We start from the raw sequence: 21,937 nt of genomic DNA, 5'->3' as shown, positions 1-21,937 counted from the left end.
GTTAGCATGTGTTACTGTATTCATTTGCCCGTGCTGGCATGTCATAGCTTGTGTTAATGTCTGTTGGCGCGCGTTCATGGTTTAATTTTAGTGTGCCACCGCACCCTAGCATATATTTGCACGTGTTAGCGTGTGGTTTCTTTGCTCTAAGCGTATTTTCTGGTCCTATTTTGGCCCCAGTGAGCTCTTCCGTCCTCCTCGTGTGCGTTAAGGGATTTGTGCGAGACAATCAGAGTCAGTGATGAGATATTCTTTGTATGCTGAAATAAGAAAAAAAGCGCTAATAGCAAAGAGTTGGAGTGTCCTCTGCTCGCTAAAGCAGACGTAAGCTCTTTTGCTATCAAGACTTCACGGCTTATTGCCGGCATCACAGCGGGCCGCAGATAACACGGACGCGTCTTATTTTCATTAACAGAGGCTCGGCCGGCTCCCGCGTGGCTCGGTTACTCTGCCAGGCGGATAAACTCGCTTCTTTCTCTTTTTTAATGACGGCAACACAGGAGGGTTTTAATGCACTCGGTGTCTCGGCTTTTGCCGCTTGTCAGCAGAAAGCAGCACGTAAATAAACGTTTGCAACAGACTAAACTCTCGCTGAGGACAGCGTCCAACTTACACGGCCCGGGACGTTGTGAAACGCTGGCTGGCGGGGGCGGGACCAGAGCTGCTGAGTGGCTTCCGCGTGTTGTAGCGCTTTGGCAAAGAGCTGCCAATCAAACACATCGACACTTTGACGAGGACGTGTGAGGCGACGGCACGCGACATCACAGAGCGACGCAGCGGGAGTGTCTCACTGATAGCATCATTGATATTCACAGGAGGGATGCTAAAAAGTCCACAGCGACACGCTCGCAGTGGGGGGGATGCAAGACACCTGAATACGTCCCAGCAGGACGTCTTTTATGCCTTCTTTTTCTTATTTTATTCCACAGAGAGACGCATGAAAGTCACTAATGAAAAGTACTTCACTGAAACTCATGTACACCTTTGGTATTTTTCATAAATAAACCAGGGGTGTGCAAAGTGCGGCCTGGGGGTCATATTTGGCCCACAGCTTGTTTTTTTATTATAAAAATAAAATAAATTGATTACCAAAGCAGTGTTTCCCATACATTAATTGTGGCGGTCCAAATTTATTTGTGGCCGGCCACTGCAAATAAATTTGGACTGCCACAGATACATTTGGCGCTTTCTAAATAGTTTACATTTTTAGTTTTTTTTTAGATTTGGCACCACAAAGTCACGTGGGGCGCCACAGATAGATTTTTGGCACTATTTAAATTTTATAATTTTTTTTAAAGATTGGCCATTACCTGCCCATAAATACATTTGGACTGCCACAGATACATTTAAAAATTGTTTTGTTTTAGATTTGGCACTACTTGAAAAATCTATTTTTAGGTTTGGCACTACCCGCCACAAATACATTTGGACTGCCGCAGATGGGTCTGGTGCAAGTTACATTTTAGAAGGAAAATGTTTAGATTTGTGACTACCTGCCATAAATACATTTAAACATGCATTTACATGTTTTTTTTTTGGCACAACTTAAAATTGCATTTAAATTTTTTTTCAAGATTTGCTGTTACCTGCCACAAATACTTCTGAACCGCCACAGATGGATTTGGCGCTATCTAAAATTGTTTGTTTTGAGATATGCCACTATTTAAAAAAATATATATTTTTAGATTTGGCACTACCCGCCACAAATACATTAGGACTGCCGCAGCTTGGAGTGGAAGTGCTAGCTGGTTAGCTAGCTGACAAATGAGGTGATGTTCGCGGGAAGCCGACCTGCGCCGGGGGCACGCCCTCTGGTGGTCGACAGTGCAACACGATCATGCCGCTGAGAGGCACCTCCACGCCTTGAGGGTCCTGCTCAAAGTTCTTCCTCAGGTCTTTGTGGGACAAGACAAGCAAACACATGAGTCAGCAAAGCTGAAAGACGAGAAGAAAGAACGCCAGCGACGACCTACAGGCGATGCGCACGGAGGCCTTGCGGCTCTTGGAGGTCCCTAAGTGACTCCAGGCCACGCAGAGACACCAGTAGTCCTCTGGACCGTGGAAGTCCTCCACCTGCTGGCGGGACACGTTGATCATCACCTCGCGGATCTTCAGTCCTGGCAGAGATAAGAGATAAACTCATAACAAGATAGCCAGGAGGAGGCGCTACAATTTAGGACATCATAAAATCATGTTGTTAATGTGGAGTGTACGTTTTTCAATGGAAGTGACTGGTTTAAAATAAGCTTCCTATACATTCATTTATTTGTGGCGGTCCCCACAAGCAAATTTGGACCGCCAAAAATAAATTTGGCGCTACCAACTTGAAACTCGCATACGCAGCCGCTAGCACTGAGCGTGGCGTTTGCAGTCTAAACAGTGTGCACTTTCTTATGGCAGTGTGGGATTACATTTAGCATTTAGCATGAAATGTAAACAAAGTGCTACACAGCGGACGCCTCCGCAGGTTCGCAGCCATGCGGCACTTTTGGAAATTGTTCTTTTATCAGCGTCTAAAATCCAATCAAGAGGAGCGTCGTGATTAAAGGTGGCTGCTCCGGCTCCATTAGCAACAAATAACAATTCATCAACAAAGTGTGTGTTTCCAAGCACAAGTGCGTCATGCGGGTTGTGTGCGGCCCAGAATGAGGGAGACAGGAGACAAGAGAGGTTCAACAGGAAATTGTTGCTTTCAGCATGACGAGCGTCTGGCCAGCGAATACGCTTTATTATTTTTAATAATAACGTGAAGGCTTTTGTCTCGCCAACGTTGACAAGGCAGGCGGAACCTCCTGACCCACTTTACCCACGCTTCCTAACAGATGTTGAAATAAAAGTGACACTTTGATGGATCACACGCGACTGCCAGTCAGGGATTAGATGGAGAAGGATTACACAAAAACAACAACATCTCTTCCCACAAAACTTTGGAGAGGCCCAAAAATAAAGATGTTACATTTTGGTGCTGATCCAGATTAAGGTGCAGATGGAGGAATTTATCTTCACTTTTGGACATTACAGTCCAAATGGGGCAGTGACCCAGCAGCTGATGGAGCTGTGGTGAAAAAACTAGTTGTGTCACACCTTGTAACGTGCACTACTGCCCCCTAAAGGACTGTGCCGGAACACTTTGCATCGTTAGGTTATTTTATTTTATGTTGTTATCTTATGTTACAGTATGTTATATTATGTTATATTATTTTGCCTTATTTTATTTTATCGTATGGTATGGTACTTGTTATGTTATCTTATGTTGTTATCTTATGATACCTTACTTGTTATTTTCTTATGTTATGTTAGTTTATGTTATGTTATTTGATGTTATCTTATGGTATATAATGTGATGTTATTAGAGCTGTCAGCAACAGAAGGGAGAAGGTACTTTTTAATTGTCATTTATACAGTGGTACCTTGCCATACGAATGTCTCAACTAACGAGTGTTTTTTAGATGCGAGCCGTCTCCCGGCTGATATTTTGCTATGACCTGCGAGCAAAAATTTTGGTTACGAGCTACTAGTTACGGACAGGCACAGCCGAGGACAGCTATTCGGGGGCTTCTGTCAATCTGATCGGCGGAAGTGGGAGAGCGCTCACACAGCGCTCAATGAGATTGTGATTGAACTGCTGTGTTTGTCAAAGATGACAGAATCAAAGTTGCATGTTGAAAGACCCGTGGTGTCATACTTACACGTCGTTGGAGTGGCCGGACAGATCTATCTAGACTAAGAAAAGTGTCATAAAGTGTGTGTGTGTTGTGTTTTTTTATACATTGAGCTCCATTCTGTTTGAGATGTTTTAAAAAACCCAGAATGCTTACTAAGCAAAAATTTGCATAAAGCAAACATATCATCCAGTCTCTGGTATGTTATTTGATGTTATGTTATCTTACATGTTGTTAGGTTATCTTAGGGTATGCTATTTTATCTAATAGTATGTTCTTTGATGTTATGTTATCTTATGTATGTCATTTGATGTTATGTTATGTTATTATTTTATCTTATGGTATGTTATTTGATGTTATGTTATCTTACATGTTGTTATGTTATCTTAGGTTATGTTATTTGATCTAATGGTATGTTCTTTGATGTTATGTTATCTTATGTATGTCATTTGATGTTATGTTATGTTATTATTTTATCTTATGGTATGTTATTTGATGTTATGTTATTTTATCTTATGGTATGTTATTTGATGTTATGTTATTATTGTATCTAATGGTATGTTATTTGATGTTATGTTATTTTATCTTATGGTATGTTATTTGATGTTATGTTATCTTATGCATGTCATTTGATGTTATGTTATTATTTTATCTTATGATATGTTATTTGATGTTATGTTATTATTGTATCTTATGGTATGCTATTTGATGTTATGTTATCTTATGTATGTCATTTGATGTTATGTTATTATTCTATCGTGTGGTATGTTATTTGATGTTATGTTATCTTACATGTTGTTAGGTTATCTTAGGGTATGTTATTTTATCTAATGGTATGTTATTTGATGTTATGTTATCTTATGTATGTCATCTGATGTTATGTTGCTATTTTATCTTATGGTATATTATCTAATGTTATGTTATTTTATCTTATGGTATGTTATTTGATGTTATGTTATTATTTTATCTTATGGTATGTTATTTGATTTTATGTTATTATTTTATCTTATGGTATGTTATTTGATGTTATGTTATTATTTTATCTAATGGTATGTTATTTGATTTTATGTTATTTTATCTTATGGTATGTTATTTGATGTTATGTTATCTTACATGTTGTTAGGTTATCTTATAGTATGTTATTTTATCTAATGGTATGTTATTTGATGTTAGTTATCATTTGTTATGTTGTTTTGTTATCATATGTTACGTGAGTTAATGTTATGTTAGTTTATGTTAGCGTATGTTGTCTTATGATATGTTATTTGATGCTATCTTATTTCGTATTATTTGATGTTCTAGGCTATGTTACATTCTGTCAGACTCAAGGCCTGGGTGCCAGACACGGTCCATCACAATTTTTGTGGCCCACGAAAGCCTGTGAATAATGTATATCAATCATGCGCTTCACCTTTTTTCTTCTAAAAGTATTTATTCTTTCATAAAAAAAACTGTCCTGTGCGCAGTTCTTCTAAACTTTAATATTATCAAACCATGCAAGAAGATATTCCGATCACTTTTTGTTATGAAAGATACATACTTGACCTTCTCCTTGACATTCTCACCTCACTTCTCATTTTAAAGAAAGTTATCCATCAATTCGTTAGTAAAAATATAATAATCAAATTGAAATTGTGTAATAATATAAAGAGGTTATATTCATATACGCTGCGATTGTCTGGCGACCAGTCCATGGTGTACTCCGCCTGTCGCCCGAAGTCACCTGGGATCGGCTCCAGCATACCTACGCGACCCTAATGAGGAGAAGCGGCATAGAAAAAGGATGGATGGATGGATGGATGGATGGATATATTCATATACATTGACAGTTACAAGCGGGACAACCATAACGGCGATGTGGCTCTCAATGAAAATGAGTTTGACACGCCTGTCTTATTTTATATGATTTGATGTTAAGTTATCAGTTGTGTTGTAATGCCATCGGTACGTTATTTTATGTTGTTACCTCGTGTCATATTATATTAGGTTAAGAAATTTGGGTTTGCGGAGACAGAACTTCGAATACAGCTCTTGGACGTCACGAGCAGGCGTTCCCAATTAAGAGGCGGCCGGTGGGTCGTCCCGAGCAGAAGCGGCGGTCGCGTCGAGGTCGAGATTAGACGCAAACTCTTCCAAGCGAAACGAGCTTATCAGAAGAAGCCTAATGAAGTCGTGTAGAAACGACCATGTAATCCTTGGCGACGACTGCAAGATGATATTAACAACACGGTGACCCCGCGGCCCCGCCTGCACATATGACCACCCCACGCCCCCCCAACCCCCAACCTCCTACGCTCCTTGCTGCTTGGAAAATGACACGCGTCTAATTAAGCGAGGAGGAAAAGATGAGCTGAGGACCATGCGATATCTCACTTTGACATATTTTGTAATGTTCATGCCTTTTTACGTTCTTTTTCGACATTCCACTTTTCTCGAATGCAGTATTTTTGATGAAGACAACTATTATGTCAGATCAGATTGCTCTGATGTCATCACCTGTACTACTTGCAGCCACTAGAGGGCACGTTTGCACGCTACCTGGTCATTGCTATGATCAAACAATGTTATAGAGCATTTTATTTCCTCATTCCAAGCATGAACGTGTGTGTGCAAAAGCAAACGCTGCACGTTTGAATAAAACTGCTAGCATTGGGCTTTTGTTAAAAACAGCCCACCCCCTAATCTTCACATCTGTTTGTGACGTGACCCCCGAACGCCGGCAAAGCGGCGCGGTGACGAGCAATTGAACCTGCTGCATTGTGACAAGAGCCTCCAGCACGCAGCAAAGCATGCTGGGAGGCACCGCCGTCATCTTTATTAATGGTCGAGCCACGCACCGCTGATGCTACTGATGAATAAACAACAACATCATGATGTAACGCTTCACGCTGCAGGCACACACGCGGTGACTCACACAGCCTGCAGCGTGCACGCACACACACAAAAACAACAACAAAACAGTTTCCACATCTGGTCAGTTTACTGTTTAAACTGTGAGCCGCCAGTGGGAACACTTTCAGTTTTATGTACAAAATACGCGGTAATACTTTCTACCACTTCAGGACAACTACTGAAAACTTTTTACTACTTTTAGGAAAGTCGTTCAACTCATTATCGACTACATCGCAACGATTAAAAACAAAACTTGCTAGCCGAAAGCGTCGTCGTGCTTGCAACGGACCTCACCAGAGCCCAATTCGGTGATTGTCTTGGCTTTTTCTTTGGCTCTTTTGCACCACTTTTTCCCCAAAAAAGGTGTGAGGGTATTATCCATCCAACCATTTTCTATGCCGCTTCTCCTCATTAGGGTTGCGGGGGTATGCTGGAGCCTATGCCAGCTGACTTCGGGCGAGAGACGGGGTACACCCTGGACGGCACATATAGACAAACAAGCATTCACACTCACATTCATACCTATGGACTATTTAGAGTCACCAATTAACCTAACATGCATGTTTTTGGAATGTGGGAGGAAACCGGAGTACCCGAACATGCAAACGCTACACAGAAATGCCCAACGGGGATTGGAACCCAGGTGTTCCGATTTCCTGACTGTGACTGTGTGGCCAACATGCTAACCACTAGACCACATGTGCCAAACTCGTGCCATGGAGGGCCGAGACGCTGCAGGTTTTCTCTCCAACCAGTTTCTTCAGCAGGTGATTTAATTGATGAGCTCCTTCCCTCAAACTGAAGGTGTTGATCATTAAAATCACCTGCTTTAGTGACTGGCTGGAAAGAAAACCTGTAGTGTCTCGGCCCTCCATGGCACGAGTTTGACACCCTTGCACTAGACCATCGTGCGGCCCGCTCACAATACCCGCGTCAGGGTATTATGTGCGTTATTAGTAATCTGTGCATTTCCTCAAATTTTTGAGGGCTTTATCATGTCTGAAACCTCAACAGAGTTTGCAAACACATCAGGCATGGTGAAAAATGTATAGTCCAGGGCTCCCGATTACAAAACCCCAAATCTCACTCAGTAGCGCCCACTATAATAACATAAAACAAATTTTGCCCCTGCTACCAGTTTCACCGTTCATCACCAAATTTTGCAGAGACGTTTATCATGGCAGGGTTCACTAAAACTAGGGGTTGTATTTTGCTGAACTCGTCCTTGGGTCTTTCACCAAATGAGCCAAAATCAAAATCAGGAAAACTAGAATGACGGACGATGACATATTCCCAAGCATTTTAGTGTATGTCATGAGATGTGGGCAGGGCATGGCTCCACAAGGTCAGACCTTGTTCATAGTCGGTACGTATCATGAAGATGTCATGTATCATGTATGTCACGTATCATGATGCATTGGTCACTTCCTGAATTAGTCACAGCACCACCCAGTGGCAACAGGAAATGAAAATAAAAGTTTACTTAACTTGCGTGAAACATGAGTTGCCTGGCGGGGGGTCGAGGGCCTGTTCAGCTTTGATTTACTATTAGCAACGCTAAAAGTCCAGGAACTCATGTCCGCAAACAAACAGGAAGTCAGGCATTTGGGTTTGAAATGTCTAAAATCAAAAGTCATATTTTGTTGGACTTTTTACTCAACGTTTTAAATGAGCCCAAATCCAAATTACGGCTACTGGACCGAAGGACGATGACATATTCCCAAGAATTTTAGCGTACATAAAAGGATGTGGGCGGGGCATCGGGGACACATTTTTACGGTCGGTCAGATGAGTCACCGCAAAAATGTTCACTTGTCTCCACAAAGGCAGATCTTGATCGTAATCGGTACGTATAATAAAGGTGACATCCTGAAACGAAGCATTGGTCACTTCCTGAATTACTGAATTAGTCACAGCACCACCCAGTGGCAACAGGAACTTACAATAAAAGTTTACTTAACTTGCGCAAACCCTGAGTTGCGTGGGGGGGGGGCGAGGGCCTGTTCGACGCTTTAATTTTGTATTAACAGCGCTTCACTTCTTTTTACACTTTTGTGCCACTTACTTAATATTATGTATTTTTTAAATGTATTTCAAAATGTAATTGTATTGATTTATTTTATTATTATTATTATTTATATTTATTTATGTTTTGTTATACTTTACCGTGTTTAAAAAACAAATTCAGCTCCTGCCACCAGTTTCACGGATCGTCACCAAATTCGGTGGCGACATCATGACAAGGCGCACAAAAAAGTTTCAGGAACTCATGTCCGCAAACAAACAGGAAGTCGGCCATTTTGGTTTGAATCGGCTACAATCAGGGGTCATATTTAGTTGGACTCCTCCTAGAGACTTTGACCAAATGAGCCCACATCAAAATCACAGAGACTAGATCAATGAAATATGACATATTCCGTGAATTTTTGTGTATTTATAGGATGTGGGCGGGGCATGGTGACCCCGCTTGACCCTGGAACAGATTATTTCTATGTCCATAATTTCCTATGGGATTCCTGTTGTGATGTTATTATTGTAAGCTTGTATCACTTGCAGTATTAATCAGCTAGGTGGCTATCATGTGTCCTAGCGAGGTTTGTAGCGTTAGCGCTGAAGGCAAAGCAGGAGAATCCTCGTCGCTCCCGCATGGTTTTGTTCCTGGAGCGTTGTGTCAGCGTGTGAAAAATGATCCAATAACAGCGTTCAGGAATAACAGCTGCTCCGTGTTTGTGTTCCTTTAGCTCCTCGTCCTGCGGCACCGTCGCTCCGGGCTCATAATGGGGGCCCGCAGTCGAGTTTGAAAACGCCCCGCCCTCTACTTCCTGTCTAGCTTGGCGTGCACGCTGCGTTGTTATGACTAGATTTGGCTCAGCGTGGTGGTCTTGGCCCGGTCGACGGGGACGCCTGCCAGCAACACCAGATCCAGGATGCTAGTGATCCTGGATCGTGTGTCTCTGCTTGAAGTGGACATGGAGGGCAGCGTCTGTCTGACTTCAGGGAGACGCTCCTGTGATGAGACATGGCGGCGGCGGCCTGCGAGGTTTTGGCCCGGGGTCGGACTCACAACCGAGCCTGCTGACAAGCGTGACTCGCTCACAGCAACATCTTCATCTGCTGGCACAGCTGCGCGTGTGTGTGTGTGTGTGTGTGTGAGCGGGAGACGCTCCACTCGCCTCATGAAAAAAAACCCCAACCTAATTCAGCCACGAAAATGCTGCGAGTCGTCATTTGGTGTGTTTATGCGCAAAGACGTGTGCGCTTATTAGGAGCCACTTTGCATTCACAAGCTCACTGAGGGCCACTTCATTAGCCGCCACGCTAGCTAACGTTCTATGACACCGGAGACTAACCCCCCTCCCCACCCCCACCCCATCAGGCTGGTATCTTCCATGCTCTTTAACGGAGCATGAAGCCTGAAGAGGCTATCTATCTATCTATCGCCTCCTCCTCCTCCTCATCATCATCATCACAGCATCCGCAGGAGAGCTTCTTTTCTTCATCTCGCATCCATTTACATCATCCTCCTCCTCTTATCGCATCCTATCAGGGTATCGCTTTCACCTTCCTCCTTCTGTGACCTTCTGAGCTCGGTCGCGCTTCCACTCCACTCAGATCACTGCAAAGGTCAGAGTTTGCAACTGGAGCTGTTTCACACACAATCTGTTCTGATTTGTTTGGATTTCTATACATTTTTTTCCATAGGAACTAATGGAAAGAAACGAGAAAACTTGCGGCCGGTAAACAAACACAACGGGGTTTATGCTAACGTCGATGGCTGTGCGGGACGCAGTACTCACATTGACGCTGCAGCGGCACTGTAGCTAATTATAGAAGGGACATAAGGATCTCTTCAGGGTGTCATCTTTATCACACATTATGGACGTCTGACTTTGTGAAGCAGACTTATTAAGTTTTCGTGTTGCTTAGCGAGTCATCAAAGGCTCCTCCCACATCTTATGGGACAGACTAAAATCTTGAACAACTTATCATCGCCTGTCTGTCTGGCATCTGTGATTTTGAAGTGGGCTCATTTGGTTAAAGTGCCTAAGAGGAGTTCGTCCTGATTTTTGCCCAAAATTGTCGGTACAAACCAAAAATGGCCACTTCCTGTTTGTTTTCAAACATGGGTTCTTGAGACTTTTTCGCGTGTCCTGTTACGATAGGCGACGACCCCTGAAACTTATTTTTTTCTGCATTCAAAGGGGGCGCTACTGAGTACATTTTGGGGGTTTCCTGAAATTTCAAATTTTGCATTCAATTTTGATATCACTCGGTGCTGGGGCCCTAAGAATTTTTAATTTATCATCACCCATCTGTCTAAAAAGCAGCATAGGAATCTCTTTCGGATGTCATCTTCATCACACACAGCAATCTGACTTTGTGGAGCCGAGTTATTTGAGTCGTGCTACTTAGCGAGGCATCTTATGAGAAAGACTAAAATCCTTAACAATTTATCATCGCCCATCTGTCTCAAAAGAGGACACAGGAATCTCTTCAGGGTGCCATCTATATCACACACACACCAATCATTATTGACGTCTGACTTCGTGCAGCTGAGTTATTCGAGTTTTGTGCTGCTTAGCGAGTCATCAAAGGCTCCTCCCACATCTTATGGGACAGCCTAAAATCCTTAATTTATCACCGCCCATCTGTCCAGCATCTGTGATTTTGATTTGGGCTCATTTGGTCAGATTGCCTAAGAGGAGTTCATCCTGATTTTTGCTCAAAATCTTCGGTCCAAATCAAAATCGGCCACTTCCTGTTTGTTTTCAAACATGAGTTCTTGAGACTTTTCCATGCATCCCGTTATGATGCACAATCCCAACAAATGTTGTGACTATCCCTCAAAGTGGTGGCAGGGGCTATTGGGCCTCATTCACAAACATCTTCTTAAAAGTCTTCTTAAGAAGTGTACTTAAGAAGGCGTGGGTTGGAAACTGCGCCACATTCACGACACGTTCTTAAGTAGGGATAATCGTTCGCACCGGTGTTCTTAGGTTGATGAATGCCAACGGGGATGCACGTGCATGTGAGGCCTAATTTGCATAGGTCACCGCCTATTATTTTCTATATAAGGTAAAAAATGTGCTGTGCGCAACAGGCAGCTGGAAGCGGAGATGGCAACGTGCAAGGGCAAGACTGAGGAGCAGCTGGACAACAAACAAAAGAAAAACTTCAATTCTACTGAAATAGAGGCGCTTTTACAAGGAGTGACCGAACACCACCTTATTTTCACGTGTATCCACCGGTCATCAGGCCATCCAAAAAGAGTCGGCAATGCGGTATTGTCATTGTGATCACTATCATAGTTCATCATTTCATGACTACTATTATGTGTGACTGTTTCAATGCAGTATTGTCATTGTGATCACTATCATAGTTCATCATTTCATTACTACTATTATGTGTGACTGTTTCAATGCAGTATTGTCATTGTGATCACTATCATAGTTCATCATTTCATTACTACTATTATGTATGACTGTTTCAATGCAGTATTGTCATTGTGATCACTATCATAATTCATCATTTCATGACTGCTATTATGTGTGACTGTTTCAATGCGGTATTGTCATTGTGATCACTATCATAGTTCATCATTTCATGACTACTATTATGTGTGATTGTCATTGACAGCGTTGTCATTGTGGTTGTTGATATTGTTTTGTCCTTTGTCCTTATGTCCTTGTTCGTCTTTATAGTTGTCACTGACATTTATTTGCTGATGTCGTTCTGTATGTTTCTGTTGTTCTGTTCTTGTTGTCACAATTGTTGTTGTTGCTGCTGTTGTCCTTGTCTCTTGTCTCTGTTTTTTTTGTCCCTCTGTCATTCCCCCCCCGGCATGGAGCACCATTGCAGGAAACATAAATGCCGTTTCCACGGAGAAACGCACCACCGCAGAGGTTAAAAAGAAGTGTTTTGACTTAAAATAGACTAAAAAAAAAAAAGATTGGACTGCACCGGAGGGATCTGGAGGAAACGGGATGTGGGCCATCAATCAGAAACCAAACTATTTCGGAAACTCTAGAAAATATTTACACAATCATGATGGAAAAATAAAGTCAAAATACATAGTTTGTGTGTGACAATTTATTTTTTCTGTGGTTACATTTGATTGATTAGACGCTGCCTAATTAATACAGCAGCCCCGTGCTCTGGCTCACGACGTGGCTGGGGGCGCATGTCGTTATCTGGGGGTGCTACATGCGCAAAAGGGACACCACGTTTCATTGCGACGTTATTCTGATGATCCTGCACACCTGCAAGAACAGAGAGGGAAGCCTGAAGCCTGAAGCAGGACATCAAATATTCGTGGCTTTCAGCAAATAAATCTAATGGTCCCTTTATATTCTCTCTCTGCGCAGCGCACGTCCAGCCAGCTACTTTTTGTTTTGATGAATTGGGATTTGAATATATATTTATCCATGGAGTATATTTTAGTTGTTTTGATGATAAATAATTGTTGGGATATTTAATTTGCACTACATTTTTTGGGATCAGGTTGCAAAATCCATCATGAGGGCGATTGCGCATTGAAAGTGCAAGCTTTGTTTTGTGCGTAAGAGTCCTCCTGGGCGTTCGTAGAATTTGTTCTTAGATCTAAGAACTGTGAGTTGAGAACGCGTTTCGTGAATGCCAAAAATCTTCGTAAGAAGGCTTTAAGAACACATTTGTGCGTAAGAACGTTTCGTCAATGAGGCCCATTGTTTTTGTACATTTATAGGCGGTGCTACTGCGTCAATTTTGGGGTTTTCCTGAAATATCACATTTCACACGCAATTTCGCTATTGTTTGGTGCTCGGGCCCTAATAATTTTAATCTTAATTTTAATTTATCATTGCCCATCTGTCTAAAAAGCGGCATAGGAATCACTTCAGGGTGTCATCTTCATCACACACAGCAATTATTATTGAAGTCTGACTTCAATAATAATTGTTCAGCCTAAAACCCTGAACAATTTATCATCGCCCATCTGTCTAGTACAGGGGTGGGCAAAGTACAGCCCGGGGCCCACATACGGCCCCTAGCGTTTGAGTCCGGCCCCCAGTTGCTTCAAAAGTATTTAATTTAAACTTATAACATACAAGCTGGCAACACGACTTGCAAGAAGTCAGCCTTTTGAGATTGTAAGTAGCTTTTCACATGCAGCGACACAGACAATTAATTACTTCACCCATGCTGCCAAACAAAAACAAGTCAACAACTATGTGACACACAACTTAACCTACACACTGCACTGTGTGGGAAGTAAGAAAGGAGGGACGTTCACATACTCTGTAATAGTCAATGTTTTATCGTTCATAGTTCATATTGTACTGTGGGTCACACATCCTTTGTTCGTGTATATTCCGGATGTCTTTTTAAAAATTTAATTTGAAAATTTTGGTTATTTGATGTGGTCTGATGGTTAAAGTGCTCCTGAAAAAAAGGGACACAAGGACATATAGCAGATTGTATGACACCGCGAGTCAAAAAGTTGGTCTAGTATCTGTGATTTTCATTTGGGCTCATTTGGTCGAAGTCCCTAGGAGGAGTTCGCCCTGGTTTTCACCAAAAATAGTCGATCCAAACCAAAATTGGCCACTTCCTGTTTGTTTTCAAACATGGGTTGTTGAGACTTTTTTTGTGCGTCCCGATGAGGCGACTCCACCAATTGTGACGATCCGTGAAACTGGCAAGGGCAAATTTGTTCTAAATTTATAGGGAGTAAATTTGGGGGTTTTCCTGAAATATAAAATTTCGGACGCAAGTTTGCTATCGTGCTGCAGTCGGGACCAAATAATCAGTTGCTGTGGCCATACAGGCAATGTTTTACATCACAGTTTACCATTTGTAAGTGTAAAAAGAAGTTAAGCAGAGTTACTGGTGTAAAAGGTTACTTTTGTTGACCAGTGAGTTTGCATATATTGACGAGTGAGTCCTCTTACTTCTCTAACATCACAACGATTCCATCAAAGCTTCCTCCATATTTATGTCATCCGTCTTCTTCCAGGAACACACACTCTCACATAATATACCCTTTTTGTTTTTATGATGGAAGGCACATAATTGTGTTCTTCCCCCCCGGCCAAAACATTCCCACTCTCCACCGCTCATCACTTATTCATTCGCCCATAGAAAAAACTAAACAAAACACAATAAATACGTTCAATTTCACATTAGCACGTCGCTGCTCGCTAACTCACATCAGGGTATCAAAAGCGCAACAACATCAAAACAACGTCCTACAATGTAGGTCACATTTGAATGAGAAAAAAGTGGATTATTGATAAAAGTCCATTGATTTTGGACGTCATTCCTGAGTATATAATCTTAAATTGTCCCTTAGGTGGCTCCCATTCTGCCTGATGATAAATATCACCAAAGTGTGGAAGACGCCAGAGCTTCAAGTGTTCATCCTGACACAGATGGGAGCGGTCGGTATGATCCTTGTGTAAAATATTGAAGGAGATCGCTTTTCGCAGCAAGCGTGCTGCTGAAAAAGACCCCAAAAGACTCCATGAACATTTTGTGTCATGGTGTCGCACAGCTTTAGTGCTTTAGCACAAGCGCCTCCAGTCCCTCTAGAAGCTTCCACTGGGAGCCAGCTGTTGTCCGACACCCCGCCGACAAAGACCCGAGGCCTAGCGGCAGCGCCGCTTCAAACCGAGGTGTTCATTTTCTCAACGCGAAGTTGCTCATAACCTACGTCTGGAGTCTACAAGACGACACGACAACAAGCTAGCAAAAAGTGGTGTTCTTTAAAGTGTAATGTGGACTCCAGACCATTAGTTGGCGGTGAAACACTAAAGGCATACTTTTCAATAGCCTTCATCATTTTTAAAAATGAACGTTTCCCAATTTTAGTGTCGTCAACAAACATGTTTTCTGTTAAAAACGTCCTCTAAACTGTCTATCTCATGTCCAGAGACATCAATGTCACCTGAGCTACAATTTCTTGCAATTCTTTGTAACCTTTAATACATTTCTATGCAAAAAAAATGTACAAATGTATAAAATAAAACATATGATGTTATATATGTTTATATATGTTGTAGTAACATGTAAAAAAAAATATATATCTAAAATACATTTGTCCGACTAAATTGTGGCAAGCGTTACTTTCTGATGAACATGAAAGATGAGTCAACAGAAACAACAAGTACACTTCAATAAGTATACTGCGTACACTTCAATAAGTATACTGCGTACACTGTGTACTTCCTGAGAGTCTGAATTTTGACAGTGTAGAGCTTTCCCAAATCCATTACTGTCATTGCGCACTTACTGAAATGATGACCGCCATTATTCACCTTCTTTGTCTTCTTCTCAGCTTTTCAAAGGCGAATTGCAACCGGGCGAGTTAGTCTCTCCCCTTTCGCTACGTAACCAAGATGGTGACGAATGAGGACGGCAAGTGTGCATCACTGTGCACTCAACGGTTTGAGTGTTTTGAGTGCAACATCCATGTGCATCGTGCAGTACTTCTTAGCGTGAAAGCACTCATGCACTCAGCAGACTTAAGACAATTGACACACAGCACAACAAAACATCTACTGTGAGCCACACATGCTAGCACTCGAGTTATATTTATATTTATTTATCCATCCATCCATTTTCTATGCCGGTTATCCTCACTAGGGTCGCGGGTATGCTGGAGCCTATCTCAGCTGACTTCGGGCGAGAGTTTCACTGACTGATGGATGCCAATCAATCAGTCAAACAAACAACCTCACATTCATACCTATGGACAATTTAGAGTAAATTAACCTAACATGCATGTTTTTGGAATGTGGGAGGAAACCGGAGAGAAAATCCACGCACGCACGGGGAGAACATGCAAACTCCACACAGAGTTTCCAACCCAAATCTTCCAGATGTCCTCACTGTGTCACCAACATGCTAACCACTCGGCCACTGTGCGGCCCTATATTTGTTTTTTCATTTTCATTGTGTTATTTTATTATTAGCATGCATTTTATTTTATTTTTGCAAATAACTTATTGATTTATTTATTATCAGCACAGTTTATTTTATAAAAACAAATTAATTATTTTTTTAATCTAATTTTATGTAATTATTTTAATTTTTTTTATTTAATTAGATTTTTTAAATATTTGTTTATTATTACCACTCCGGTTATTTTGTTATTATTCTTTTAAAATAGTATTTGTAATGTAGTTCTCAGTGTGACCACACTTATGCACTCAAAAGTGTAAGTACGCAAATGCACCAATTGAGACACAGCACAACAAAATGTATTTGTTTATTCTAACTATATATATTTTGGTTATTTTATTACTTATTTTGTTAATTTATTTGTATATTTACTATAAGCACTCAGCTTATTTTATAATTAAATACATTTAATTTTTTTTTTTTTACCAGATTTTAAAAATATAATTTTTATTATTGTTTTATAATTTTTTTATTATTAGCACACATATTCTTTTATTATTATTCTTATTCTTATTATTCTTCTTTAATTTCATATGTACTGTGCTCAAAAGACTAAGTGTAAGTATACAAGTGCACCACCAATTGCGACACAGCCAACAAACGGTGAAAACTCCTATTTTTTGTGCTCGGCTGAGGTAAAATGATGGATGGTTTCACGTTTCTTCTCTTGCTCTTTAAATAAGCATTAATCATCGGTGTGCTTAGCCTTTAAGGACTTCAGAGAGCAGGTGATTTGGGACAATTGCGGCTCAATAAAAGGTTCCGTCGGATCCGAGCGTGTCCCGAGCATCATGGCCAGGTCTTGAAAATCAATTGGCATTAATTTGGGGACAATTTGTTTCTGGCGCTCTGCTGCTACGCTCCAATTAAGTCCTTACAGCAGCTCGACGAGCAGATGCCGCGGGGGCTTCCGTTCGCAGCGTGCGCCTGATTTTTGTGTTCTGGCGCAGAACACGTGGAGGAGAACACGTGGATCTTTTCAGCTCCAATTAGCTCGTCTTTAATTATGAGGCATCTCCCCGCAAACATGAAGCGAAAAAGAGAAAAACATCCTCGTTATCAATGGGGAGCGGTGCTGCAAACATCCGAGCCCAAACAAGCGGAGGAGCTTGGGTTTAGTCTGAATGATGAAAGTTCTCCTGGAGGCAGCTTCTACGCCGTCGCTGCAACCGGATTCAACAAATCCATGAGAAAAGAAGCGGGAGAGTACGGAAAACCCATGAATCAGCTCCACAACCTTTGGCTGAAGCTTCCTTGGTCTTCTTGGATGAGATGTCTTTAGAAAACCAACAGAATTCTCGCTTTGATGAAGGACAAGTTGCAAATTGGAACCGGTGGTAAGCTAACATCATACTGCTAACTCTGCCATCATCACAGAGAAACGCAAAAAAAAAAACATACAACAGTGCCGTCAAACACGAGCACCCTGAGCTAGCTAGCGAGCTATGTCAGCTGTCACTTAAAATCAATAATTTGTCTCAATTGAGAAACTCTCACATGCACAACAAACTGCACTCGTGAGTCAGTGAAACTTGAGTCTTTGTTGACCACCTGAGAGTCAGTCAATCTCCAGTCTTTGTCAAGCATCCGAAACTTGAGTCTTTGTTAGCATGTGAGTCAATGAAACTGGAGTCTTAGTTGAGCACTCGTGAGTCAGTAAAACTAGAATGTTTGTGGAGCACTTGTGAGTTAGTGAAACTCAAGTCTTTGTCAAGCACCAGCGAGTCAGTAAAAAGCGACTCTTGGTCCAGCACCCATGAGGCAGTGAAATTCGAGTCTTTGCCAACTAATGAGTCAGGGAAACTCAAGTCTTCGTTGAGCATGCGTGAGTCAGTGGAACTCAAGTCTTCGCTGAAGATCTGTGTGTCACTGAAACCAATTATTTGTTGAGCACTCTTGAGTCAGTGAAACCGGAATATTTGTCGAGCACTTGTGAGTCAGTGAAACTCAAGTCTTCATTGAGCACTCACGAGCCAGTGCAACTGGAGTCCTCGTCAACCCATGAGTCTTTGTCGAGCACTTGTGAGTCAGTAAAACGTGACTTTTTGTCAAGCATCTGTGAGTCTTTTGTTGAGCACCCGTGAGTTAATGAAACTGGAGTCCCGCGAGTCAGCAAAAGTGGAGTCTTTGTCAAGTATTTGTAAGTCAGTGAAACTGGAGTCTTTGTTGAGCACCCGTGAGTCAGTAAAACTAGAATCTTCGTCGAGCACTTGTGAGTTTGTGAAACTCAAGTCTTTGTCAAGCACCAGTGAGTCAGGAAAACGCGACTCCTAGTCCAGCACACGCGACTCCTGGTCCAGCACCCATGAGCCAGTGAAATTCGAGTCTTTGTCAACTAATGAGTCAGGGAACTTGAGTCTTCGTCGAGCACCCGTGAGTCAGCAAAAGTGGAGTTTTTGTCAAGCATCTGTGAGTCTGTGAAACTGGAGTCTTTTTTGAGCACCCGTAAGTCAGTAAAAGTAGAGTTTTCGTCGATAACTTGTGAGTTAGTGACACTCAAGTCTTTGTCAAGGTACGACCTTGTTTCCTTTTTTAATTTAGCCAGCAGGGGTGAGTAAGTGAACGAGTGAGTCCCAAATGACTCGTACATCTCTAATGCCCATTAAAAGAGCTTAAGCGGTACCTGTTCCCAGGTCGGTGTGCTCCCTGGACGTGTGCTGGCTCTGATGGACCCACTCGCCGTTGCACTTGAAGAAAATCTGCAGAGCGGGCCGGGCCTGACAGCGCAGCTTGATGGGGTTGCTCTTGATGATGTAAGCGTCCACGGGCTCCTCCACGAAGCGCGGCAGCGTCCCCGACTGGCCATGCTGCTGGCTGTCACCCCGAGCGCCTGCACGGTGGCAAAAATGACAAATATACGTCACTGTGACACGCTTGTGGACCTTTCCGAAGCATCAAAATGAGTCGTCTGCTGCGACACTCGTGACATATCCGCTGTCAATCTACTCCAGAGCTGTCGAGATGCTCAGACGTCTCTTTCGCTTTGTCACAAACATCTCAAGTCTGGACTTATAATATAGCCTGTACAGAAACACTTTCATTTCGCTCATGAATAATAAATCAATAAAAAAACAACAAATGAACTATATAATTTAAATCAGGACTATCCAAGCACATTCTCAAAATACAGTTAATCAAAGAAAAAAAAAAGTACCAATACGAGTTTGAAATGTAAAAAAACAACTATTTGAAAGCTTTCCCATAATGCATTGCGTCTGAGCAAAGCACTCATTGGTGCTTGCCGGGGCGCTGCAATGATGTTAGCCTCCCTCTGGGCTCCTCTGGTGGACCGAGGCAGCATTGCAGCGCCATCCTATCCATCCATTTTCTATGGTGCTTGTCCTCCAATGAAATGCTTCCATCAGACGCAATGCATTGTGGGAAAACTTTACAATGTTATTTTTTCATTTTAAACTCGTACTGGTACTTGTTTGTATATTTCTTAAGTGTACTGTAATTAAGTTGAAAAAGTTCACACTAATAACAGGCTTTTTCACCCATATCACAAAGCTGAGATGAAGGCTGAAATATATAAAACCTCTTAGCATATCTACATCATTTCTCAGCATGGGGCCCTCAATGAAAAAAGCCTGGACACCCCTGGTTTAAATAATCACAATTAAACAATTGTAAAAAATCTATATGTATAATATGAAATAAAAATATGTCAAAATGAATACATTAAATGAAACGCATTTACTTATGTTACTTATATTATATGAACTGTATATAATAACATGTTTTCATATATATTTTTTCTTCATAATTGTATCCAGACATAGTGTGTGTGTGTGTGCTCATCGTGAAGCAAACGGGAGGCAAAAGGAAGCAGATGGCGGCGGGCTGCAGTCGACAGATTAGCGCCGACGCGGAGAAGCAACGTAAACGACTTTAACTCCGGGCAGCGAGCACTTAAGTGTCTCTGCGTCTTCTGCGCTGAGTAAACATGGCCGACCGCCCTGCAAACACACACACACACACGCGCGCGACCATGATATATGTGACATCCACTCACATGACTCATTCATAGTAGCCGTGGCACAGCGAGGAGCACGCGGCTTTGCTCCGTATTCTCCGCCGCCATCTCTCCGTGGACCGTTGCCGACGCACTTTAGCCGATAACGTATGCGCGGACACGTAAGGCGGTCTGACGGCCCGTGGACTTTTAGTGTCTGTTTTTATTCCCTCAAATCAAAGCACATGCAAGATTAAAAACTGTCCAAGATGGCGGTCCACACTACCATCAGTACACTTCAGTAAGTACACTGTGTACACTGCACATGTACTTCCTGAGTGTGTAACTAAAACCCCATTAAATGCTGGGGTTTTGTACTGTAGTCATTTAGATTATTAGCAGTGACTTACCCCAACATGCAGATGTTAATTGGCGTCCGTGGCTATTTTATCAAAATGAACAAAAGCAAGCGTGCCAACTAAAAATGGGAAAATTAGACATTGAAAAAAAAGCAGCAGCAAGCAGCTTAGCTTGGCTATGAATTAATAAGCAAATGTAGTCGCTAATTAAAGTTTCATTGGGATTCAGTGTCATAACTATTTCACCGTGCTTAGGAAATCACTTTCCTGTTAGCTTCCAGCAGCTGTGACGCGTAAACGCTGACTAGCAGGCTAACTCAAACATGAGGATTAAAAATAAAGAAAAAAAAGCCCTAAAAACAAACCAGGGCAGCATTTGTCAACGCTGCATTCATTAAACGCTCCCGCGCGAGGCGCCGACAGATGGACGGCGTCGACGGCGGATCAGAGGTGAGGCGAGCAGATGACAGGTGGGTGTCGGCGGAGAGAGGCGACGAGGGAGCATCTGCTAGCGTCCCAAAAAAAGCCCTCCAACATTTTCACCCAGACTTGATTGTGCTTGCTTTGCGAGCAACGTGGACGCCTACAGGAAGTCTGTCAGATTCACACTGCTGCTAATGCTAGCTACAATGCTAACAGATACAAGAACAAAGTAGATATTTGCTGCTATATTGCCAGATAGTTGTACTTTGTTAAAGAGTCACCCCAAATTTATTTATATTTATATTATATATATTTATAAGTCGCACCTTGACTGTTTTCGTTGTAATCTATGATGTAGCGTTAGCAGCAAGAATAACCTGCTAGCCTTTTTCAAACTTTTCTCAAGAAAGTTTGAATTTTAACACGTAAAGTAAAATAACATCGTAGTTGATGATAAAGCAGGTGACTTTATCTTCACTTTGAGCAAAAACAATACTGAATGTACACCAAAATGCAATAAACAACATTAATTATGTTCCTGTCCCAGGAAATTGAGGCCCGGTTTAAAATGGAAAAATAGGCTGCGGAAATGAGAAGTAATTGCATCTTATAGCTCATCAACATGCGGAACACGATGGGTCCGTCTAACCGCAGCAGCGTTATTTAAAAAAAAAAAAGAAGTTATTTGTGCTTTGTTTCTCCTCGGG

At 41.9% G+C, this 21,937-nt stretch overlaps 1 protein-coding gene across 1 annotated transcript in view; it reads right to left on the bottom strand.

Moving 5' to 3' along the window:
- LOC129170480 (netrin receptor UNC5D-like) overlaps positions 1 to 21,937 on the bottom strand; it is a 154,154-nt gene that overhangs the window by 38,894 nt on the left and 93,323 nt on the right. The window contains exons 2-4 of the mRNA XM_054758131.1: positions 19,117 to 19,323; positions 1,974 to 2,117; positions 1,792 to 1,895 (exon numbers count right to left, since the gene is read on the bottom strand). Of these exons, the coding sequence (XP_054614106.1) occupies positions 1,792 to 1,895; positions 1,974 to 2,117; positions 19,117 to 19,323 (455 nt within the window). The remainder of the gene's footprint in view (positions 1 to 1,791; positions 1,896 to 1,973; positions 2,118 to 19,116; positions 19,324 to 21,937) is intronic.

Source organism: Dunckerocampus dactyliophorus, chromosome 17 (genome assembly GCF_027744805.1).
Source record: "Dunckerocampus dactyliophorus isolate RoL2022-P2 chromosome 17, RoL_Ddac_1.1, whole genome shotgun sequence".
Lineage (NCBI taxonomy): Eukaryota > Metazoa > Chordata > Actinopteri > Syngnathiformes > Syngnathidae > Dunckerocampus > Dunckerocampus dactyliophorus.
The sequence above is the reverse complement of the archived record's forward strand: the minus strand, read 5'-3'. Positions and strand labels throughout refer to the sequence as shown.